Raw genomic sequence first — 26,141 nt, forward strand, 5'->3', positions numbered from 1 at the left:
GGTGAGATTGACAACCTCACTGTTACGTTGGGGCAAAGTACTTTGGTTGTGTTGTGCAGGTTCCACGTTGGCGCCGGAATCCCTTGTGTTGGGCCGCACTACACTCCGCCGCCATCAACCTTCAACGTGCTTCTTGGCTCCTACTGGTTCGATAAACCTTGGTTTCTTACTGAGGGAAAACTTGCCGCTGTACGCATCACACCTTCCTCTTGGGGTTCCCAACGGACGCGTGCTGTACGCGTATCAATGCCTATATCACTAACCGTCGCCTACCTCGCGACGGGAGTTATTTGGACGCAGCGGCGGTGCAGTTTCCGCAGACGCGCATCGAACCGTCCCGTCGCACGCGTCTTGCTCTTCGTGTCGCCGTTAATGAGCGCCACCGCTCCCTCGCCCCCCGCCTCCCTCCGGCCTATAAAAAGGGCCGCCTCCCATCATCCCTCTCACACAGAAACCCTAGCGCCTCTCTCCCCAACCCTAGCCGCTACTATCTGAAAAGACGATGCCATGACTGGTCGAGACCGAGGTCGCGGCCGTGGTCGTGGCCGTGGCCGCAGCAGAGGAGCACGCACGCCGTCGCCTACGACGCCGTCGTCTTCATCGTCGTACATGTACGAGGAGGTGCCCGTGTTGTTTGAGTTCGTCCTCGTCCTCAAGGGCGACTCACGTGGCACCCAGAGGCTGCCGGACACCTTCGCCGACTTCATCGCCGGCGACGAGCGCCCGGGCACGCTGCATCCGCGGGAGGATGTGTGCGGCTACTACCGGTGGATCGTGGACGTGATCTACGACGCGCGCGGCAAGATGTACCTCCACATCGGCTGGGAGAAGTTCGCGCGCCACCACCGCCTCCAAACCGGCTTCGTGCTTGTGTTCTCCTACTTTGGCGACAGGGACATGAGCATCAAGGTGTTCGATGAGACGCGTAGACGCCGCCACTACCACGGCGACAACACTGAGGAGGACGATGACTGAGTGTTGTTTCTTCACAGCAAATATCTGCATGCATGTTTTTGGATGTTCTTCCTCGAAAGAACCAACAGAGCCACCCTCACCAGCTGGATTTTCCAGGTTGGGTAACTGGGTGCGCCCTCGAGTGTTCTTTCTTGGCAGCGAAAACAAGAAACCTGCGATGACCGGCCTGGTTAGGTTTAGTTTTTTTTGTAATATTTTATATTTGTGTCAATTATAGTTCAAACTATGTATTACTTTGTGGAAAACCATGTTCCAAACTATATCTTCATTTAAACCAGGTTCCCAATTATGTATTAGTTTGGGGAATAAAATGTTTCTTATTCAATTTTCTATGCATTTATTTATGATTTTAATTCAAAACATTTATTGGGGCCGCCGTTTTGGGGGTGCCGGTGTGGGAACAGCTCCCCTAAATAGAGGATGCAGTGCCGGCGTCCCCCAAACGGAGATGCCGGTGCCCCTGCCGATGCCTATTTGGGGGCTGCCGGTGGAGATGCTCTTACGCCCTTGTACTCGTCACATCAGGGTTATGGTGACCGAGCTGGTATGCTCACTCCAAGTAATATGTCGATTTAATAGTGAAAATCCGAGCTTTTGTATAATTTCATGCTACAAAATCTTGTATACCATATGGTAAGGTCATCCGTCAGACGTGGCGCCAGCGAAGTGCAAGTTTTGGACCGCGGATCGCATGCGCTGGGGCGGGAGGAGAGGGGGAGATGGTGGGATGAACGCTCACACTTGTAGCCACTGATGCATGTAAAATGCAACTATGTTCTTTGAACTTTATTGTGTTATATTCCATCATATTATGAGTAATTACCCTAATTTACATTGATTTCGGGAATTTTTTCCAGCCGAATTCCTTTATTTTGGTTCTACCTTTGCTTGACACAAAACCTTCTTGTCAGTATTTTGGACTTTCCACGAGCTTCGGGACTCCGAAAAGGGCAAGGTCAACGAAACACGCTTCGGAATTAATAGACGGACCCAACAAGCCTAGGTGGGGCATAAGGAGTTCAATATGACGGCCAAGGGCCCCATGGTGTGGCCTGATACCCTAATCGCGCCATGGAGGGGTTCTCCCCCCTCGGCCATCCGATTGGCCTCAATCTTCCGCGTACGAGTGTGTTTTGACCTAAAACCCTCTTACATACCCCTCTATTGGGCTTCATCGAGATGCATGGAGGCGAAGATCAAAAACCATGAAACAGATAGTCTGCAGTCCGCTGCTGGCGGAAGGATTGAGGGGACAGCTACTAGAATCGCTTTCCGCCGCCTCATCCTCTTTAACAAGTTTAACAAAGAAAAGGTCATAATTCTACAAGTTTTGATCCATAATTTGAAACATATAAAACTAGGCGCTTCCTTTGGGCATCCACAACTGCTCCACTAGATCGTCTTGCTATTGGCGATGAGTACTCACGTGTCGGATTTCCCGATGCATGGCGCGTAAGGCAACAAATGCGACCGTACGTGGTGATCACCATCTGCAAGAGGACCCCATCGGTGATTCGACTCACTATCGATCACTGGATTCTCCCGCTCGCTCTCGATGAACGTGTTATGCATGATCACTCATACATTCATGAACTCCGACATCTGATCTTTCGACCAGGTAAGAGCAGACACCCGGCAATACCAAATTGAGTTTGGATAACATCGAACGCCCGCTCGACATCCTTTGTGCAAATATCATGGCAAACCAAGATATTTTCCCAACAATAGGGTTTGAGATTGTATTCACAAATGTCGATCATCTTGGATAGATGCCACCCGCTAGGTAGTATCCATTGGTGTACTCGGGGCCATTGATCACATAGTTCACCGGCGGAGCACAACCTTCAACAAGCTTGGCGAACACATTTGAATACTGCATCACGTTGATGTCATTGTGAGATCCTGCCATGCTGGAGAAAGCATGCCAAATCCACATATCATGATTTGCCGCTGTCTCAAGTACCACATTACAAGCTGCTTTATGACCTTTGCACATATTTTGCCAATTAAATGAACAGTTTCGATCTCCGCAGTGCATTGGGTATTCTTAAGTAAGTTGGTCCAAATACTGCTACCACCATGTTGCACCATGTACATACATGTACTAAAGGACCGTGGACTCGGCCATGCCTAGATTGTTGTACCGCCTACCAACAAGAGCTCCTTACGCAAACATCGTTTTACGGTGTACTTTGTGCAATGCTCTAATCGTGTATTACGCTTATAGGTTGTTTGGAAGAAACTTAGAAAAGACACAAGGAAAAGTGTCCCCGATGCACCTTGAGTCTGAAAAAGAGGTTGGAGTGGATGTTCACATGCCTACATGATTTATGCATAGGAATTCAATCCGTAGGAATTTAGATAAGATCATATCCGAAGACAATCTAGAGTCGGAGGGAGTCAGGGAAGTATAAATAAAGTTCTTACAAACCAACCTTCGTCCTTCATCGTCAGTCAGCCGTGAGCCGTATGCCTGTGACCGTGAGTAAATTTCACCAGAACCGCACAGCTCCGGTGGGCAGGCACGGACCGGCGATTCACCGGAACAGTAGCAGTACATAATGCTTGTACATGAAGGATAGGGGCATCTCAAACGGGACGACGTATTTAATTGTTCGTGAGCGTCCGTTTACATCGCATTGTGGATGGGAAAATGGTTGTGTTTGTCTGCTCGTCTGTTTGCGTCTGGGTGGCTTCATCGGGCGCATTTTTTTACTTGTTTTTTTCTCTTCTTCATTTAAACATAATTCCAAACATTACATATTGAACATGGTTTTACACAAACTAATACATAATTGGAAACATGGTTTACACAAACTAATACATAGTTTAAACCGCATTGTAAAATAAGGAAAGCCAGTAATGTTGGTTCCGTATGTTCGCTGCCAATAAAGAACACTCTCAGGTACTTCCAGTCATCCAAACTGGAAAATTCAGCTGGTGACGGTAACCTGTTGGTTCTTTCGAGGAAGAACAACCAGAAAGCTTCACTACTGGCTTCAACCCATAGCCATATTCGCTGCAAAAAAGAACGCTCTAACAGTTTTAACTATTCGGTGTCCGAGCCGGATTCGTCTGTGTGGTAGTGCCTGCGGAAGGTTGTATCGTCGAACACCTTGACGATCATCTCGCCGTCTCCCTCGTAGAGGAAGGTGAGCTGGCATCTGGCCTCGAGCGCGAGGTCCCGAGCGAACTTGTCCCACCCCGTGTGCAGGTACATCTTGCTCTGCCCGTCGAACAAGACTTCGACCGGCCACCGGCAGAAGTTGCAACTGGCCTCCCGTAGCTGCAACCGCGCCGGCTCGGCCATCAACGAACTTGGCGAACTTGTCCTGGAGCCGCTTGATGCTGAGTGGGTCGTCGTCGATGCGGAGGAGGAACTCGAAGCAGCGCACCTCCTGCGAAGACGAGGAGGGCGCATGTGACGGTGACCGTGGGGCCGTAGCTCCTCCACCACGGCGGCCCCTTCCCCGGCCCCGGGGGCGCCCAAGCCCGCGGCCTCGACCGCCTCGCCGGCCACCCAGACCCGCCATGGACTTCCTCGCGGGTCTGGCTGCGTCGTAGGAAGAGCTAGACGGCGCTACGGTGGAGCTTGTGGCGGATAGGGTTTGCATGGAGGAGTGGACGAAGAAGAAGAGTGCGCTCTCTTTATATAGGCCGGAGGCAGGTGACGGCCGCGGGACGCGTGGCGACGCCATTACTGTGTTGGCAGAGGGTGGGCGACGGCCGCTCGGCAGGCGAGGCATCACCAATAACAAGGCGCAGACTGCCGAAACGACGCAGCGACGCCAGTCGCTGGCGCGCCTGAGAAGACGCATCGTCGCAGGGTCGCTGCCGGGCAGACCCGACGAAACATCCGCAGATACACATCCGAGGCGCATATCTGGACCAGATTTGCGTCACCGCGGACGCCCAGATTTGCGTCACCGCGGACTGCCCAATCACTTTGCGTCGCTCCACTGGATGATGGACCCAACCTATTTTTCGACCGGGTGGACGCACGGTCGCCCCGTCGGAGATGGCCAGCTCTGTCGCGCATCTTCCTGGGCATTTCTCGGGCCGGGCCGGGCTTCGGGCTGGCCCGAAAAAAGCCCGACGGGAAATCCTTGCCCGAGCCCGGCCCGGCCCGACCAACTTTCAGCAAATTTTGGCCCGAGCCCGGCCCGCGGCCCGAAAAAGCCCGATTTTTTCCGGGCTGGCCTGATGGCCCGGCCCGATCTAATGGTAATTTTCTTTTTTCTGTGGCCCAAGCACGGCCCGATATAATTACGGGCTGAAGAATGATGGCGCGAGCCCGGCCCGATAGAGAGAAAAAGCCTGGCCCGGCCCAGGATTTTCGGGCCGGGTCGGGTCGGGCCGTTCGGGCCGGGCTTCCCATGCCCAGGTATACTCGCGCATGAAGTCGCCCGACTCTGCACCGCCCGCCCTGGCTAGGGCCGTTCTGAATAAATGCAGCAGAGAGCAAGATAGTACTGCACCGTTCAGTGCAGTCATCGCTTTCTGTCATGTCTATAACTGTTTGTTTCTCCCGACCCGGGAGAAAAGAAATGAATGAACGATAAAGTGAGCCAGAAGATTGTTGATACGGTTCGCAAGGCACGTGCATGTGCAAGGGCTGTCTGTTTGTGAAGTGCTTGCGGTATATTCTTGTGTTGTAGGAGAATCTTCGGAGAATCGGCCTTCAGTTGTCGTGATACAGAAACCTGTGATTTGCATTGCAGCGGGAGAGCTACTTGGACATTTGGCCGCTTTTAAAAAAAAACAGGCAAAAGTTTTCAGCCAATCTATTAATTAAGCAAAACGATATAAGAAAGTACTCCCTCCGTTTCGAAAAAAAACTGCTCAACTTTTTCAAAATTCAGATAATCTATAACTAAAATATGTCTATATGCATTCCTATCTAGACAAAGTTGAACAACTTTTTAGGGACGAAGGGAGTAAAAGTTTGTGTCTTATTACAAGAACTACTCTCACAACATCAATTCACCCAAATGTTTTGCACCTACAACCCACGAACACCCATAGTTGTGCGCCTGTGCTTCTTTCTTAATCTAGTAGTACAAGAGAACTTGCGACCGGGATTGCATAGACCTTGATCGCCAGAGTAGTTTTGAAAGGTTTTATTGGGTATTATCCCGGCTAGCCCACCAGAAAAAATACGGACACAACATGAAAGGCCAAGATGTCTCAACCCGCGCTCCAAGTCTTCGCTCCGGGCTTCATTTAGGCCCAGTCGCTCGGTGAGTGGACCCCTTCCTGCGGTTTCTTCATCCGGCGAGTGAGCTGGGTGATGGGCCCCTAGGGCATATCCCCATCACGCACAGAAAAGAAAACTACAGAGGGATATTTCTCTATTTAATTTGCCCCAATAGGTCACTATATATAGGGGCGAAGGGGGGGGGGGGGGGGGGGGGCAAGGTGGGACAAAGGCAGGAGGCACTACAAGAAAAGTTGCCATAGCCGATGAAGTTGAAGTCGCGCCGTGGTTGCTGATGTACCATGACCGATGATTTTTGCTCTCTCCATGGTGCATATCAAAACTTTTTTTTCTCGTTTTTTAGGCCACCTAGCCCGACGAAAATGTCAAAAACATCGCGTATGGTGCACGAGACGTTGTGCATCATGAATTCTCGGGTGCGCCGACCGAGTCAACGCAAATCCGCACCACCCAGGGATGTAGGGTCCAGATGGCAGCCTCTCTAGCATTGTTTTTTTTTTCCGATCGCGCCATCTCGTTCAACGCTCTCCGATCGAGCCGTTTACGAAGCAGGACCATGGGTCCCGCATGTCATCCTCTATGAAAGAATTTTTTTTCTTGGATTTTTTGACCCCCTGATTTTTGGCTACTTCCTTTTTTCTTTTGATCCCGTGACGCCTTGAAAACGTTGAGACCGCTGCTGTAAAATGGGACACGCATGTCATCCTCTATGTGCAATCAAGTTTCTTTTCTTGGAGTTACTTTTGGCATTGGTCACTTGCCTTTTTCTTTCGATCCCGTGCCGCCTTGGAAACGTTGATACCGCTGCTGCTAAATGGGACCCGCATGTCATCCTCTATGTGCAATCAAGTTTCTTTTCTTAGAGTTATTTTTGGTACCTGATATTTGGTTACTTGCCTTTTTCTTTTGATCCTGTGCCACCTCTGAAACGTTGAGACCGCTGCTGCTAAATGAGACCCGCATGTCATCCTCTATGTGCAATCAAGTTTCTTTCTTGGAGTTATTTTTGGCACCAGATATTTGGTCACTTGCCTTTTTCTTTCGATCCCGTGCCGCCTCTGAAACGTTGATACCGCTGCTGCTAAATGAGACCCGCATGTCATCCTCTATGTACAATCAAGTTTCTTTCCTTGGAGTTATTTTGACACCTGATATTTGGTCACTTGCCTTTTTCTTTCGTTCCCGTGCCACCTCTGAAACGTTGAGACCGCTGCTGGCTCATGAGATCCGCATGTCATCCTCTATGTACAATCAAGTTTCTTTTCTTAGATTATTTTTTGGCTCCTGATATTTGATCACTTGTCTTTTTCTTTCAATCTCATGCCGCCATTAAAACGTTGAGACCACTGCTGCAAAATAGGACCCGTATGTCATCCTCTATGTACAATAAAAGTTTCTTTTCTTGGATTATTTTTCACCCTCAGATTTTTGACTATTTCCTTTTTCTTTCGACCCCCCTGCTGCCTTGGAAACATTGAGGATGTTGCTGCCTCATGGGTCCCGCATATCATTATCTATGAACAATAAAAGTTTCTTTTGTTGGATTATTTTTGGCTCCTGATATTTGGTCACTTGCCTTTTTCTTTCGATCTCATGCCACCTTTGAAACGTTGAGGAACCTGCTGGCACATGGGACCCGCATTGTCATCCTCTATGTACTATAAACGTTTCTTTTCTTGGAGTTTTTTCACCCTCTGATTTTTGGCTATTCCTTTTTCTTTTGATCCCCTGCCGTCTTGGAAACGTTGAGTAAGCTAATGACTCTTGGGACTCGCATGTCATCCTCTATGTACAATCATCTTTCTTTTCTTGGAGTTTTTTTTTGACCCCCTAATTTCTGGCTACTTTCTTTTTCTTTTGATCTCAAGCCGCATTTGAAACGTTGAGACCGCTGCTGCAAAATGGGACCCGCATGTCATCCTCTATGTACAATAAATTTTCTTTTCTTGGATTATTTTTGGCTCCTGATATTTGGTCACTTGCCTTTTTCTTTCGATCTCATGCCGCCTTTGAAACGTTGAGGAAGCTACTGACTCATAGGTCCCGCATGTCATCCTCTATGAACAATAAAAATGTCCTTTGTTGGATTTATTTTTTACCCCTAATTTTTGGCTATTTGCCTTTTTTATTTTGATCCCCTACCCCCTTTGAAACGACGAGGACGCTGCTGGCAGGTTGGTCCCACGTGTCATCCTCTATGAACAATCAAAATTTCCTTTGATGGATTTATTTTTGACCCCTAATTAATTTCTGGCTATTTCCTTTTTTCTTTTGATCCCCTGCCGCCTTGGAATCGTTGAGGATGTTGGTGCCTCATAGGTCCCGCATGTCATCCACTCAGAACGGTAAATGTTTCGTTTCTTGGATTTTATTTATCAACTGATTTTTGGATTTTTTTTCGATCTCCTGCTGCCTTTAAAACATTGAGGATGCTGCTGGCTCACGGGTCCCACATGTAAGCCTCTATGAACAATAAACGTTGAGGATGCTGCTGCCTCTTGGGTCCCGCATGTCATCCTCTCAAAACGATAAATGTTTCTTTTCTTGGATCTTTTTACCAACTGATTTTTGGTTTATTTTTTATTTCGATCCCCTGCCGCCTTTAAAAACTTTGACGACGCTGCTGGCTCATGGGTCCCCGATGTTAGCCTCCCCGTACAAGAAACATGTGATATCTTGATTATTTTGCACACAATAAATAGTGTATTTCGCTCTGAGCTATTGCAAACAGATAAATTAAATCTTTATTTTTACATAAACAAATTTATATGTTGAATCTTCTTATTTTTTGTTTTTGCAAAGCATAGGACATTCCTGTTTTGGAGAGGGCTGAAATTGTACGAGTCAAAAGGCGTCCAGCAGGATAATTCGAAGGCCAGATGGCCAGATGCAGCCCCAATTGAAATATTTGTCACTCCCTTTTTTTGGCGGCAATAGTTTTTCCAATCCTCTTTCGAATCAGAGAAGGGCATGATACTTCAAATCAAGAAGGTTGCAATCCTCTTTCTACAAAGGTTGTATTTCTAGATAGCTAAGGTGGATTCGAATCTGCCATGGTTCAGGTAGCTCAGGTAAGCCTTCTTGCACTGATTAATGGAAGTTGTGTATAGCAAGGTCAAGACATGTGGCTTGGTGTCATGAATCTATTTGAATCATGTTGTGGGTTCAATCTGATAGTTCTCTAACACGTCAGCCAAAATACAAATTAAGTTTTTTCTAAAATAGAAATGCAAATTAAGATGAACACAACCATTAGTTATCATAATAGCTGATCATACATACATACTTGCTAAGAGCAAAAGCTTGCCACAGTTTTACCACCCATACAATTAATTAGCTGTTCGGATAAGATAACCTTATATAAGTATAACTACAAATGCATTTGCTAAGGGCTCATGGGACAACAGAACTAGACAACCGTGAACTTCATGACCAGTATGTCACAGCGCGCATCAAAAGATCTTGACCTTCAACTTTGATCCAATGTGAAGTTTGGCACCGTCAATGAACTTTTTCCACCTGAAAGTAACAACAAAGCGGCCATCTGTGGGACTGACGGAGTACCGTCCCTCCACGGTGAGACCATGACTCTTCATGATGAGGGATATCTTGCCCCTTCAGCCGACATTGAGATCCTTGGAGATACTTTTAGGCAATTTCTGATTCAAAGCAAGAGATACCATAAAAAATTAGTCAATAGCACTAATGCACTAAACCATGTGAGACTTTGAGCAGAGAAGACATCAAGAGAAGAAAGCAGTTTTGTTGTCATATACTCATGAACATAGCCTTTAGATGCGTCCTGGTCACCACACGGGTGGCCACATCAATGATCCGAGACCTCGGTGATCTTGCAGGGACAGGTGCAGGAGCCTGGGCTGGTATACAAGCTCGTGCTGATGCAGGAGACTACTGGGCAGGTGCAGTAAACGGTGCCTCTAGAGAAACCGATGCTGATGCAGGAGACTGTTGGGCAGGTGCAGTAAACGGTGCCTCTAGAGAAACCAGTGCTGATGCAGGAGCCTGCTGGGCAGGTGTAGTATACGGGGCCTCTACAGGAACCGATGCTGATGTAGGGGCCTGTTGGGTAGATGCATTAAATGGGGCTGGTACAGGAACCGGTGCTGATGCAGGAGAGTGGGAAGCCGGTGCTGGTGCTGGTGTGGGTGCCCTTAGTGACATCCGTTCCTGTTCCGTCAGAGGATCTGCAGCTTTGATCATATTAAACCCAACAAGCTAGAACAGAGAGAATGCTTTAGAACAACTGCTTGGAATGCAGTAATCAAAAGATATGATTAAAAGAAAAGTTACATATTATATATTTGGAAGTGTCTCCAACTCTGTAAGCAGTTACGTATATCTGCCCTTTTGAGTTTCTGATCCTCAGCTCGTCGCCCTTCTTCAGACCGTAGTCAAAAGCAAACTTTCTCCAGTCATGTCCATACAAATATGTGATGGCCTACGTCTTGTAGACATACACCTCATAGACCGTGTAGGTGTTCATCAATTTTCCATTGCGATGCATAGTGAAAGACCCTTCATGCGGACACATCTAGTTAATTATTGGATGAAGTTCACAAGGTACAATCTGCATGTGAAGATTGATACTAATGTAAGAAGCAGGAAGACTGAAAATAAGACTTTACTATATGCCAATTCATGCTAAACCAGTGAGAATACATACCTGTAACTCTACGAATGAGTTATTACAAATGTAGATAGAGCCATAGGAGGTGTTATATGCGGGGTATGTACATGGGCCCGCCATATTCCCGTAAGCTCGGCATCGGGATGGTGAAGGAAACATGGGAGGTACTACTGGTGCGTAGCGCTGAATGTAAGTGGAAGAATTATCTTATGTAAAGTGCATAGTTTAGAGCAATGAAAATGTTGACAAGTGAGTGCATAACACTATGTTACAAACTGAAGAGTGAAAATTTAGTGTATGATGAATATAAGCATGCTAATTTGGTGTTTCTGAATTCCAAAAAATCATTAGACAGAGCTGGTGATAATATCAGACATAAATCATGGCATGTATATGTGGCTTAAGAAAATATACCGAACCTTTGGATGGTTACGGCCCATCTGGTACTTGGACTTGAGTTTATATACGCATCCAGAAGGTGGGGCTGACAGTAACTTGGTGGCAGCCTCTGCAGATGCCTCATCAGCAGCAGTTGCAATCGTATTGACCAATGAATGCTTAGCAGTTTCAGTATGTATATGAAAATTGAAGAGCGACAGACATCAACAGTGATATTAAATGAATCTATGAGACACTGATGCATATAGTGCTGGATGTAAGTGGAAGAATAGGGTTGTGTGTGTTTATGTACTTTTGGTAAGCATTAGACAAAGCCGGCAATAAACAGTCAAAAATCAAACCATGTATGAGGATTAAGAAAATATACATGTTTCCTGAAAAGGATACCACCCAGCTGGCCCGTGGCCTTGTGCTTGTTGAGGTTTTCATAAGATGGTGGTGGCACCATTGTCTTCACAGCAGCCTCATCAGGATCATTTTTTATCCATTTGAGTAGAGGCACAGAAGTTTCATCATGCATATGAATCGAAAATGAACTCAACATTGTTAAATAAATCTATGAGACATACTGATGCATATAGTGCGGGATGTAAGGGGAAGAATAGGGTTGTGCATAGACAACAGTTCACATCAATGCAAATGATTACAAAAAAAACTAACATAACTCAACAATTTATATACTGGATGAGATAAACTGAAAAGTGAAAAATTAGTGTATGATGATTGTAAGCAAACATCGTGTTTCTGAACTTTTGGTAAGCATTAGAGAAAGCCAACAATAATTAAACAGATAATAATAAAATCATGTATGTGGATTAAGAAAATATACCAGATATCTGTCCATATGAAATATTGCATTTATTAGATATTAATGCATCTCATTATTTTGAACGTCCATGGCATGACTGAATGCACATTTATTGTTTTTAAATGTAGTCCATTATTACCAAACATTCATGGGAAGATTTCTCTACTACTCATTTTAGATCCAGAAGAGATCACCAAATCGATACTCATTAAATGGTGAGTGTATATGCAGGTGTAATAAAAATATTTCACAGAAAAATGTGACCATACACTTTCTATATATTAAATGATGAGTGTAATAAAAATATTTAACATGAGTATATTTTAGATCCATAAGAGATCACCAAATCGATACTCATTAAATGGTGAGTGTATATGCATGTGTAATAAAAATATTTCACATAAAAATGTGGCCATACACTTTCTATATATAAAATGGTGAGTGTAATAAAAATATTTCACATGACTATATTTTAGATCCAGAAAAGATCACCAAATCGATACTCATTAAATGGTGAGTGTATATGCAGGTGTAATAAAAATATTTCACAGAAAAATGTCGCCATACACTTTCTATATATTGTGTTCTCCAAATAAAACAACTAAGTAAGGAATCACACAATGTCAAGTTTCTTACAAAAAATACATGTGCTCCTACCTATAGTTCGTGGTTATGTTGGAATATCAATCTTTGTGTGGTTTTCTCTTGCGTCATGCTGCCTCACTTCGGTCGAATCAATAGATGCAGGTGGCAATACACAAATGGATGAGAAGGTAATATTTTTTAATCTTTTGATGGTAATGTTCCTTTGTTCAATTCCTTTCTGGTTCAGCCCATCACCATATATACCTGAATACTTAGTCATGACAATTAATTATACTTGTAGCTAGTTGCTACCATTCTATCTTAGTCATGTGCCCAATTATAAATTTAAATAAATCACATGCTGAAAGAAGTACTTATATCTAGGAGATTTCGACCACAATTTTGTTACTAGTGAAGAACTTACATTTTCTCTTGCAGAACACAACTCTTGATAGACATGTGCCTTGGTTCGTTAAAACTCAAGATGAAAGAAGCAATATTATTTCCCATGTATGTCTCTATCTCTATTTTTTCATGTGCTTTATGTTGGTATTTTTTTACTAATTATTCCTAGATGAGAATTTTGCCGTAAACATGTATAAAATACACATATTTTCACCATGAATTTTGAACACAAATATGAGCTCAAGAGATTATAGAATCCAAGCAACACATGCATATACTTAACTCTCACATAAATAGCAACAAAAATTTACATGCATGGATAGCTAACCTAAATCATTGTTGATCAAGTTAAATTATTATCATTAGTCAAAGAGAGAAGGTGAATATCACAATGTTTTTGCAATCCTATATAGATTATTGGTACAACTCATTTGTCTCGTGATGAAGGAGTTATTAATACTATTAAGAATGCTACATTTACTAGTTAATTGTGAGGAAATCGGACGGATACCAAATATGAAAGCATACACCTAAATAAACTAAGCATGGGTCTATATACAATCCCAGCTGATTTGAAAAGGGCACGTAGGGCATGGTTTGTTGTTAACTTACCTTGATGTGCCAAGAATTAGTAGACATAGCACTTTGCGCCTCGAGGTCAGATCTCCATATCATCACAAGCCTACAAAAATCACCTGAGCCACACATGGATAGAGCACATTAATTGCCTCCAAAAAAACATACATACTACCACCATGATCCATGTTGCACTAGGGTAGACTTTACACACTGTGAGACCATGCTAGATTAGTGCTAGGAAGGAGGACCTGATAAGTCCTCCAAGAATATGCACTTATATGTGTTATGTTAATATTGTTCGAGCTTTACAATTTTCTCAAAAAATCACTAAGGATCTATAACTATTTATGCTAGTATGCAATGTGGCACACGGTTCCAGGAAAATACTTTGGTCTTCGTGCTGAAATTAGTATATGGGCTTCACCAAATCAAACTGAGTCTCAAGAATCTGGAGCATCCTTACAGATCTATTGTCAAGATGGAGGACACTACAACATGATTGAAGCTGGATTTCACGTATAAGCATATCACCCATCCTCATATACTCAAATACTATTCAAGCCTTTTTATTTATGCTAGTTTGGCTTGCAGGTTTCACCCTCTTTGTACCATAATACAGAGGTTCACTTCTTTACATACTGGACGGTAAGTGTAACCTTTCCATTTGAATAAAAAATAATAATGTGGAGGCATACCGAATTTGGTGTTGCTTTTAAAGTTTGTAGGCTTATCAGTTTAAGTATAGATATTTTCTTTATCCACAAGATTACATGTTTTTTTTATCATTTCTCAGAAGGACTCCAAGTCAGCCGGCTGCTATAACTTGCAGTGCCCAGGTTATGTTCCTACAACGGGAGCTGCACTAGTGCCTGGGCAAGTCGTTACTCCTCCATCAAGCTATGGCGTGCAAGACCGTTACATCAGGCTTAGCCTTAATAAGGTGCATCCCTTTTTCCACTAGGGACACTAATACAAGACTGCATCTAAATATACATGGCTAGTTTAAATTTTTTTAAAATTTATGTAGTAATTATAAATTATTTTGGATTTTATGAGTGTGAAGTTTTAATATGGGTTAGCTACTAATTTATATTCTTTGGTGTTTTAGTATCATATCGTGAAAGCTAGAAATCTATTAATTATACATCACACATTATATTTTTCAACTAAAACTTCCTACTCTTCTTTTGCGTGAAAGTAATCATCACTCGTCAAATACAGGATCCAAACTCTGGAGATTGGGTGGTGTACCGGCATGATTTAGAAACCCCGTCGTTCTTGGGTTATTTCCCTATAGGGCTTTGCTCCAAAATGCCAGTTATAGAAGCATTGACTGGATTCGTGAATTATTTCAATAATACACATGGTCCTCCAATGGGTAGCGGACACCTTCCCAACATGGAGAATAGTGACAAGAAAATTGCTTACTTCAAACATATTAAGAAATACAACTCCGGCGGTCATACTTATGATCCAATCTTACTTGACATGAGGGATTTAGCTGACAGGCCAGACTGTTACAAACAAGATACTCTTAGTCTGGCTCTTGGTAGGGGATACGTGTTTTACTATGGTGGACCAAGTGGATGTATTGGTTGAAATACTAGTGTGCTTGATTTTTGTGATTCAATAAATCTTAAATTTATTTTAGTGACAAAATAATTGTGCCTATTTGTTTCATATTTTCTGCCAAAAAGGACAAAAGTAACAAGGTAAACTGAACCGCAAAAATAAGAATATAAGCAGAAATAAAGGACAAAAGCGAAACAATTAATAAACCATTTATATCTGTTTAGCTCACTAACCATGCAATGGCTCATCATGTACTCTAACCTAGATGGAAAAGCTAGAGCTAGAAAAACCTCCAAGGCCAAAAGCTCCTCACAACGTCTAATTGTTATAGGACAATGAAGTGTCACCGATGGCTGCTCTTAAAGTGGACGAGTCTTCTTTAACTCCGAATCGATGGCCACTTCCAGATAGATTTTCTTCATGGTATCTCTAGGATGTTTCTATAAAGTTGATACACAACCTATGTGGATCTGATTAGCACATCACTGACATCAATATAACAAAAACCAACACCGTTCCAGTCAGAAGGAACCTTATTATTAGACAAACAATGATTTGGTAAACCCTAACTTGATTTTTTGATGTATAATTTGACTTTATCTTCTAACCTTGATGATATATGTTAGAGTGAAGTCCAGTTTTTACCCTGTAATTTTGCATTTGTGACACTAGTTACCCATCGAGTAAAATTCATGTAGATGCCCATTTTAAAAGCTTTGAACGCTTGTTCTTTTGTGTGTACATTGGGGAAGGTGTTAGGTGATACTCAGGGTACAAAAATATCAAGACGATAGTGATGAATAAAACATATGGATTAAAAATTTATAAAAATAATCAGCCATTAGACTCTCTAATATTTACATATTTTGTCGCTCCACACCAAGGTATCATGCCTATCCTATCTGATATTAACAAGCATGATACTAAATTGGGCTAAATCACGTTTAAAGTCTCCTAAATAAGAGTTTTTAGTAGAAATTCCACTAAATAGAGTAATATGTGTCATAAATGCACAACTACAGAGTAAAAAGTGAAATTTATATGTATATGTATATACTTACTTTTAATTTTAAATGCACATTTTCGTTTTTATTTTTAAGTTTTTCTTATTTATTTGGAACCAACCAGCCAATATTAAATTACAGAAGGCAGGTTTTCACCTCTGCTTATGTCGGTTTCAAACCTTTCTGTGGAACGAGAGAAAAAAAGATCAAAGAGCGGTTGAACTTTGAGGGGCTCCCTTGGCAAGGTCGAGCACGCTGGTTACATTTTTGAACCGACGCTGGTTCCATTAGAGCATCTCCAGCCGCGTCCCCCAAAGGGATTTGGGGCGCGCCGGACAAAAAATGCGTTCCAGCCGCGTCCCCCAAAGCCTATTTTTGTCCGGCGCGGCCCGATACGGTGTCCGGCGCCCCGAGCCCGTCCCCGTTCCACAGGGGATGCACCGGGGACGCCGGACACAACGAAAAGCGAGGCGGGCTCCCACATGTCGGCGACTATTTGCATAAACCGTTGGTTCGCGCCTCTTTTCTCGTCGCTCCTTCCTTCCCGCGCCTCCCACCCCACCGCCGCCGCTGGATTTCCCGGCCGTTTGGGCGTCTGATCTCTGCTGAGAGTCGACACCGTTGTCGCGGCTGGGGCTCCCGCCGGTCGTGCCACCGCCGCGTCGCCAGCGCGTCCCAGAACGCGCCGTCAAATCCGCCCCACCTCCGCGCACAGAAGGTGCTCGACGACTTGCCAGGTAGGCGCGATTGGCCGATGTTTGTTGCGTCGTCTGCCTCGGTGCAATTTTAACCATTGATTTTGCTTAGCCATGGACATCGACGATGAGATGGTTGCCTTGCTGCTGGAGGACGAGCAAGCCTTCGATGACGACCTGCGGGAGCATTTGCTGATCATCGCGTCCCTCCAGGACATGTTTGACGCTGAGGCGGAGAAGAGGAAGAGGCCGCGCCGCGGAGGATCAAGGCCGGGAAGAAGGAAGTCAAAGCCCCGGCAGAGGATGGAGGGGCATGTCATGCTGCACAACGACTACTTCGCCGACGAGGCAACACATGCCGACAATTTTCGGCGCCGGTACATGATGAGCAAGGGGCTGTTCATGAATATCCTCCACGGCGTTCGAGAGTTCGACCCCTACTTCAAGCTCAAGCTCGATGCTGTAGGCGTTCTCGGGTTCTCGTCGATTCAGAAGTGCACCGCCGCCATGAGGATGCTTGCATACGGAGCACCTGCCGATACACAGGACGACTACCTTCGCATGAGTGAGTCTACTGCCATTGAGTGCATGTACAAGTTTTGCCGAGCTGTGGTGGGAAAGTTTGGCAAATACTATTTGAGAGGGCCAACTGAGGAAGAGACTGCAAGGATCATGGCACAAAATGCTGCCAGAGGATTTCCTGGAATGCTTGGAAGCATCGATTGCATGCACTGGGCATGGAAGAACTGCCCGTTTGCTTGACAAGGTATATACAAAGGCCGTCATGGATATTGCAGTGTGGTGCTTGAAGCTGTGGCAGATTATGACCTGTGGATTTGGCATTCTTTCTTTGGCATGGCGGGATCACACAATGACATCAATGTGTTGCAGCAGTCTCCGGTGTTTAGCAGACTAGTGGAAGGGTATGCTCCACCATGCAACTATGATCAATGGCCACGAATATACCAAAGGCTATTATCTAGCCGATGGTATATATCCAAAATGGGCCACTTTTGTCAAAACAATCTCGAATCCATCAGGTCTGAAGAATTCTCACTTTGGTACGCGACAGGAGGCTTCCAGGAAGGATGTCGAGCGGGCATTTGGTGTGCTTCAAGCACAATTTTCCATTGTCCGGTACCCTGCTCTAAGCTGGTCTCACGACCAAATGTGGGAGGTGATGCAGGCTTGTGTGATCATGCACAACATGATCATCGAGGATGACCGCAAGAATCATGCTAGGTCACATGTTGGTCCCTATGAGTGTGAATGCCCTCTTGCGGAGGTTGATCATGAGTTGCCTGCAGATTTTGCTGATTTTATCGCCATGCACGCAGAGATCCGTGACAGCAATGTGTATGAGCAACTTCAAGCTGATCTTGTTGAGCATTTGTGGAGGATCAAAGGAAATACTGTGGCACCTTGATGTAGCATCTACCCCTATTTATTATATTTATTTACTTGTTTTATTGTTTGTTGTAATTTAATTTGAAAACAATCCTCGCAAATATTTTTATTCATATGCTATATTTGATAATGGTTCTGTGTTAAAAAGAAGTATTTTAAATGTTTGGGGGCGGCGTTTGGGGGTGCGGCTGGGGAGCGACGTCCCCCAAAGGCGGCACGAACAAAACACGTCCCCCAAACTCTCAATCCGACGCGGTTTGGGGGACGTTTTGGGGGACGCGGCTGGAGATGCTCTTAGTTTGCTCGTCCCGAGAGCAGATTTCACGGGCGAAATATGTATGTCAGCGACTATCTGTCTCTTGAGTACTGCACCGGCCATCCCGGCGTAAGGGCATCTCCAGCGGCGCAACGCATTTGGACGTCCAAACGGACGCGTCGTGTCCGTTTGCGTCGGGCCAAATGGTTGAAATCGTGGGGGTCCGTTTGCGTCGGGGTGGCTCCAGCGGCACGACGCATAATTTTTTTTCATTCATAGGCCATAATTTACATGAAAAAAAAAACATAAAAAAGCCAGAAAGGCGTGCTAATACGTGCTGCCTACTGGTCCTCGTCGCTGACGAGGTCAATCAGCTGCGGCGTCGGCCATGGAAGCTCATACGCCGGCGGTGGAGGAGGTACCGCCACACAGGCAGGAGGCTGTGGCTAGGGATCCCACGCTGGAGCAGCAGGCGGAGCGAACGCGTCGGCGTGGCCGAAGGAGTCGCTGGCCTCCCCTGCGCGAGCGCTGACTCGCGGAGCTGGATTGCGAGCCCGTCCCACAAAGCGAGCTCGTTGAGCTCATCCTGCTCGCTGTTGGCCAGTGCCATGGCAATGGCCTCCTCCTCGAAAATGTCCGGCGGCTGGGTCTCCGGATCCCACGCCGGCCCGTCGTCGTCTTGGTCGTACTGCGCCATGGTCACGTCCTCGTGCGCGTCCTCGTCCTCGTCCGCATCCTCCTGGTCGTTCTCTTCTTCTTCGGCGGCGATCTCGCGCTCGAAGTAGTCTACGTCGGCGAGGTAGGCAGAGCGGCGCCGCGCGTCGAACTCCCACGTCCCGAAGGAAATCCAGCTGTACGAGTTTAGCCCGTACGCCGGATGCTCCCGCAGATCCGGCGGCAAGATCGCTCGGCGGCGGCGCACCTCGTCCCGCCGCTCTCGGCCCTCGCGCGGCACGGGGGGGGGGGGGGGGGGCCCGGCACGCGCCGCGAGGTTAGGTACCAGCCCCCTCCCGGCAAGTTCGCGTCCGGCCATGGTACCGGCCGGTTTTCCTCCCATAGCTGCCGCGCGAGGTCAACGCGGACGTACCGGCCGACCCGTGCCTTCTTGCCGGAACGCGAGCCGCTAGCCTCCTGTTCGTTCTTCGTCTTCCGGAACGGCCAACATTTCTTCCCCATGGCGTCGGTGTGGTGGATACTTTGAGATTTGGCAATGGTTTTGGTCGGGGAAATGGGCGCCGGCAGCGTCCCTTTAAGAGGCTCCGACGCCATCTCGCCTTCAATAGCCTGCCAGTGCAATGCCTACTAGCTGCGCACGCTCGCGGAAGCCGAGACACGCCATTAACGCGGCCCTGCAAAGGCTGCAACGCGCCGCCCGGAAGTAATGCCGCGGAAGACGAAACAGTTGCGCCGCTGCCAGGCGGGCCCGTGCGAGGACCGAGCGGACACTTTGCGCGTCCGCAGAGACGCAAATCTGGCATATTTGGGCCAGGTTTGCGTCTCCGTGGATGGCCCGGCCACTTTGCATCGCTCCGCTGAAGGTGATGCCAGACGCATTTCCGGTCACGGCGGACACAAACGATCGCTCAACGTCCGTTTGCATCGCGCCGGGAGATGCCCTAACAAAAACTCAACAAAACACAACACGGGGGAGAGATACGACCCATCACCGGGACAGAGATGCAAACGTGAATATTTCGGTATAAGAAAAGTTAAAGGCCGTGCATAAGTCACGATGTCGTCGCAATTTCGCTAGGGGTTGTACCACACGCATGACAGTATTTTGGAATGATTTTACAGAACAGGAGGTGTTTGAGGCTATCTCTAGTATGGAACATAATAAAGCTCCAGGTCCAGATGGGTTTCCTGCTGAGTTTTATCAGAGGTTCTGGCCGGTCATTAAATCTGATGTGATGGCTATGTTTGCCCAGTTACAAGAGGGTGATTTACCATTATATAAGCTTAATTTCGGCCTCGTCACTCTCTTGCCTAAGAAAGAGGATGCGAGCAGAATAGAACAATATCGCCCAATTTGTCTACTCAATGTTAGCTTTAAATTTTTCACAAAGGTTGGTACCAATCGTGCAACAGTCATTGCACATAAGGTTGTTCGTCCAACTCAATCTGCCTTTATCCCTGGTAGAAACATCCTAGAAGGGGTTGTTGTTTTACACGAGACCATTCATGAGCTTCATAGGAAGAAGTTGGATGGGGTTCTCTTCAAAATAGATTTTGAAAAGGCTTACGATAAGGTGAAATGGTCCTTTTTACAACAAGCTCTTAGAATGAAAGGGTTCCCACCTGAGTGGTGTAATTGGATAGCACGCTTCATTCAGGGTGGTAGTGTCGGAATTAAAGTCAATGATGATATTGGACATTATTTCCAAACACTAAAGGGTCTTAGACAAGGAGACCCACTTTCACCTATTCTTTTTAATATCGTCGCAGACATGCTTGCTATCCTTATTGCAAGAGCAAAAGAGGATGGACAAGTTGGTAGTTTAGTTCCTCATTTGGTGGATGGGGGTATATCGATTCTACAGTATGCAGATGATACCATTTTGTTCATGGAGCATGATTTGGCAAAAGCTGTAAACATGAAATTAATTCTTTCTCTTTTTGAGCAACTATCTGGTTTGAAAATTAACTTTCATAAGAGTGAACTTTTTTGTTTTGGCAAGGCCAAGGATGAAGAAGACGATTATAGGAGTATTTTTGGATGTGAGATTGGCTCACTTCCTTTCAAATATCTCGGAATTCCTATTCACTTTCGGAAACTTAGAAATAAGGAATGGAAGCCGATAGAAGATCGTTTTGAGCCAAAGCTTGCTGCATGGGTGGGCAAACTGCTATCTTATGGGGATAGGCTCGTTCTAATAAACTCGGTCTTGTCTAGTCTACCAATGTTTCTTCTCTCATTCTTTGAAATACCTAAGGGGGTAAGGAAAAGACTTGATTTCTATAGGTCTAGATTTTTCTGGCAGAGTGATGGCCAGAAGAAGAAATATAGATTAACCAAATGGAACATTGTTTGTAGACCTAAAGACCGAGGGGTCTTGGCATTGAGGTGCTAGATATTAAGAATAGATGTTTACTTAGCAAATGGCTATTTAAAATGCTGACAGAGGAAGGTGTTTGGCAAGAGTTGTTGACAAACAAATATCTTGGGTGCAAATCTTTGTCTCAAGTTCAGTCTAAGCCTACAGATTCTCCCTTTTGGAAAGGGATTATGAAGGCTAAAGACGATTTCTTTAAGCGAGGTTCTTTTACTGTAGGAGACGGTATGAAAACATGATTTTGGGAAGACACCTGGTTAGGTGACACGCCCCTTAACATCCAATATGCTAATCTCTATAATGCGGCCACAACTAAAAATGTATTAGTAGCCGACGTCCTTGGTAATGTACCACTAAATATAAGATTTAATAGGATGTTAACTGGAGATAGATGGGATGCTTGGATCTCTTTAGTGCGCAGGTTGATGGCTGTCCACTTATCAAATGAACCAGATAGTTTTGCATGGAAGCTCTCCTCCACCGGTATTTTCTCAGTTAAATCTTTGTATGCCGATTATTTGAATGGTCATACGGTTTTTTTGAAAAAATACTTGTGGAAGATAAAGGTACCACTCAAGATTAGGATCTTTATGTGGTTCCTTTACAACAAGGTGATCTTAACAAAAGATAACCTGGCAAAACGAAAATGGAATGGATGTAGTGATTGTGTCTTTTGTGGTCAAAGAGAAACAATAGATCATCTTTTCATTTCTTGCCATTTTTCTCGTTTAGTTTGGAGAGTAGTGCATTTTACTTTTAGTATACCTCCACCCATGAACATAACTAATTTGTTTGGTAATTGGTTAAATGGGATTGATAAAAAAACAAAGGAACGAATCCGCATTGGGGTTTGTGCTTTAGTTTGGACAATTTGGAATTGTCGGAATGAGGTCGTTTTTAATAGGTGTGCTAATCCAAATTTCTTACAGGTTATTCACAGGGCGGCTTCGTTGATTCACCTATGGTCATACCTCCTCCCTGTGGAACAGCGGGAACCTTTGGATACCGGATGCAATCGTTTGATGGCGGTCGTTCGGGCTATTTTCAGCCAGGGTGGCTGGTTGCAATCTAGACGCATTGGAGATGGCACTTAGACTTTATTTGGTTTCATCTTTCTTTCTGTGGCTGATTTTTACAGCCACTTTGATTGACCCGTGAGCGGGGTGTAATATCTTTTTGCTGGATGATTTGATACTTTAAACTATGCCATAATAAAACGGCCGTGTGCATCTTCTAGATGCAGAGGCTGGGGCTTTAAGCTCCCATTTCGAAAAAAATAAGCACACCATTGATCGAGGCCTGGAGCAGATTCACCAATCTGCCTGGCCACAGCTGCACGGCACAAGAAGCAAAACGACTAGTCGGGTAACTAAAATAGTCATATCCATTTGATTAGAGCAACTCCAGTAGTATAGCTGGTTGTTGGCTATAAGGAAAATGTCATGTCATCTATAGCTAACTTGTAACCAACAAGTACAATAGTTGGTTATAAGAATGCACTACTTTCTCAATGGATGATCACCTTTCATTGAGATAACTTGCCTAAGAGCATGTGCTAGAGCTAGCTTTTGCATAAGAGCCCACTTAGGGCATGGCCAACACATGGCTCTAACTTGCTTCCCCACGGTACCACGTAGGTTCAGATGGTATGGTGGCAGGCTCTGCACCGCCAGGTGCTGCTTGCAGGAGAGGCAACCTCCTCAGCTCGGAAAGGAGATGGAGAAAGAAGAAGTAGTAGAGAAGGGGGAGGTGGACATCAAGGAGTGGACAAGCCGGAAGAAAGTGACGTGAGGGAAGAAAATAGATGGGTCCCTTGTACTGCTCCTTTGGTTTGGATAATTTTCTCTCAGAGCAAGTATAATAAGTTCTAGTCAGCTGGCTACAAGGATTAAAATAGTATATTTATGTCTAGTTGGAGGAGAGAGAAGAAGAGAGAGAATGTAAGTGAGCTCTTATGCAAGAGCTAGCTCTAGCACGTGCTCCTAGGCAAGTTGTGTGAATGAAAGGTGGGTCGTCCATTGAAAAAGTAGTATATCTTTATAGCCAACTATTGTACTTGTTGGCAATGTGTTGGCTATAGATGACATGGCATATAGCCAACAACCGGCTATACTATTGGAGTTGCTCTCAGAGCTACGAGCCTACATGGAGGAGATGGAGCGACCGCATGTGACTGCCTCCTTTACATTCTCTCTCCTCCAACTAGATAAAAATATATTATTTTAATCTTTGTAGCAGTTTTGTTAAAGGATCAATGGTTGGGTATCAAACATTAGCTGGATCTATTTTATGGAAGATAAGCATGCATGCCCGGCCACCTACTTGCTAGGACATTGGAACATCTGATGGCTTGTATGACGTGTGATGACTAATTATGAGAAAATATGGACTACGACATCAACAACGTCGAATGGAATGCTAGATCAATGGAGGAAGGTACACACTTTTAGATGGATGGCTCAAGAATAGTTTGGTTTCATATTAACAAAGCAACTACCAGCATAGTAGAAACAAAGTTTTACAGCGGACACGAACACATCCAAATAAACAAGGAAATAAGCGTATGTAGTTCCCCCTCTGGTCATCTTTAATTGACACTGAGATATGCATGCACATAGGCTAGTGTTCAGCACCTCTCGCGTCAATTTTTCCTGACCGGAGGGAGTAGATATGTGAAGCTAAGGACTCGAAAACCCTAGGCTGACAAGATGAACAGTACAAGGAGTCAAGGAACATAGCAGGAGACTACTCGGGCTTGTCCCTAACAGTAACAACAACATGAAGATAATGAATCTTTCAATCACCGTCTCCGCCATCTCCATGTAGTGCCACTTAGGCGCCGCAAGCTTCTAGACTTGCAGGTAGATAGATATTTTATACAAGTCATCAACAAGTTGTGTTTGAAAGCTGCCCTAAATCGTAAATTTATTTCTAGTGTTTTAAAGAATCTAATACATGGCCGTAGAACAAATCCACGAGATCATTTTTGTTTGGCCCTGGGACCTTTTGGATAATGTGGTAAACATCGGCAAAACATGATGGATTCGATGCATAGGAGAGATGTTCCCTAGCTGCACAACACATAAATTTGGCCATCATGGACCCAAATAATATTTATTTTGTGTCTTCTGGCATACCATACAAGGCACACTTGCCGTTGGAAGGGCCATGCCATCGATGATTGTTCTCATTCGAGGGAAGATGCTCCGGATAAGTTGCCAGAGAAAGACCTAATTTTTAGAGAAATGGAAATCTCTCAAATCTCATGCAAATTTTAATGGGTTCCTTGGCATACCTTGCGGTAGTTAGCAAACCGAAAACTTGCCCATGGCTTTGAGGGTCCAAGATATTGATTCCATGGTAGCAGATAGTTGCAGGTTCTAAATGACATATATGATATTGGCCTTCTCAATCCCTTCCCTGATTTAAAGCTCACGATGAAAGACCAAGTGCCATTCCCCGCCATGCACGGCCTAGGAGATCGAGACATCATCATCGGCAATAATCGCAAGTATAGATGATAATTTTTTTATTTCACCTTGGATCCAATAATATATGGCATTCACGCATTGTCTATGAAAAATTCTTTAAATATAACTTAATAAAAACATTAGTCCATTCATCATTGGCATGAAGAAGAGGTAAAAAGAGACCCTGGGCGCGTTTGGTTGCCTAGGCCGGATTTGGGGATGACTGCGCCAGTGAGAAGAATGTCACTGCGTGTTCCATACCAGAATTGGTGTGTCGTTTGGTTGCTCGCGAATAGTTTTTTCGGCCCCATGGAGATTTGAACATTGGCTGATTGGTTGGATAGTTTTAAGGCCAGGTAGCGGCCCAAAACGAGAATGATGTTGTTTGGTTGCAACCCAAAATCAGACTTTGGTTATCTCTTCCCTTGAGTGGTGAGATTACCAGTGATCTCTCAATAGAGCACAAACAATCACAGAAGGCAAGATCACATTACGAAGTTAATAGACAGACGATACGAATTAGGGTCAGTCGACTTGACACGGCAATTGTTTAGCACTACCGCCACATTCCAGAGTTCAGTCACAACACACTAGGACAATTCAATCGATTCACATACCAGCAGAGCTTCAGATTGCTTCTTCCATGACGATACCCTGGTGGCATCGCCATGGTCTAGGCACCTAGTCATCACCTCAGTGCAGGTGTGGTCGAAGATGACTGATGAGTGCATTTTTAGCATGTTTTTGTACCGTTATTTAATTATCATTAAGTAGTGGTAGTGATTTTGTATTTCACCGCGCTACCGCGTCCTTTTATGCTTGTCTACACAGGATCCTCGAATAATAAGTCAATAATGAAATATGAACGAAAACTGTCATTTCCTGGCATTTTAACGTGATAAAAATCATTTTTGTACTTAATAATGCGCCTGAGCGAAAGGACAATGCGAGGACAACCTTCTGTATGTTTAACGGACATCGCTACGGGCGGGCCTTGCCCATACCATCAGCCCGTACCACCCGTCAGATGCACCACCTTGTCAAATACTTTTACCTCACGCAGACGG

General features: G+C 45.0%; 1 protein-coding gene across 1 annotated transcript; it reads left to right on the forward strand.

Moving 5' to 3' along the window:
- The first annotated feature begins 507 nt into the window (after positions 1-507).
- On the forward strand, positions 508-15,216 carry LOC127298260 (protein neprosin-like). Its single transcript, XM_051328167.2, has 5 exons — positions 508-750; positions 13,972-14,133; positions 14,209-14,262; positions 14,411-14,557; positions 14,839-15,216. The coding sequence occupies exons 1-5, from the start codon at positions 508-510 to the stop codon at positions 15,214-15,216; spliced, it is 984 nt and encodes a 327-aa protein (XP_051184127.2).
- The last annotated feature ends 10,925 nt before the right edge of the window (positions 15,217-26,141 follow it).

The sequence above is a fragment of the Lolium perenne genome, chromosome 5, assembly GCF_019359855.2.
Source record: "Lolium perenne isolate Kyuss_39 chromosome 5, Kyuss_2.0, whole genome shotgun sequence".
In the NCBI taxonomy this organism is placed as follows: Eukaryota; Viridiplantae; Streptophyta; class Magnoliopsida; order Poales; family Poaceae; genus Lolium; species Lolium perenne.

Excerpts from the sequence above, each read along its gene's own strand:
- LOC127298260 (XM_051328167.2), top strand. The coding sequence starts at position 508 with ATGACTGGTCGAGACCGAGGTCGCGGCCGTGGTCGTGGCCGTGGCCGC. Across the intron at positions 14,134-14,208 it reads TGATTGAAGCTGGATTTCAC|GTTTCACCCTCTTTGTACCA; the intron begins GTATAAGCATAT and ends TTTGGCTTGCAG. Across the intron at positions 14,263-14,410 it reads ACTTCTTTACATACTGGACG|AAGGACTCCAAGTCAGCCGG; the intron begins GTAAGTGTAACC and ends ATCATTTCTCAG.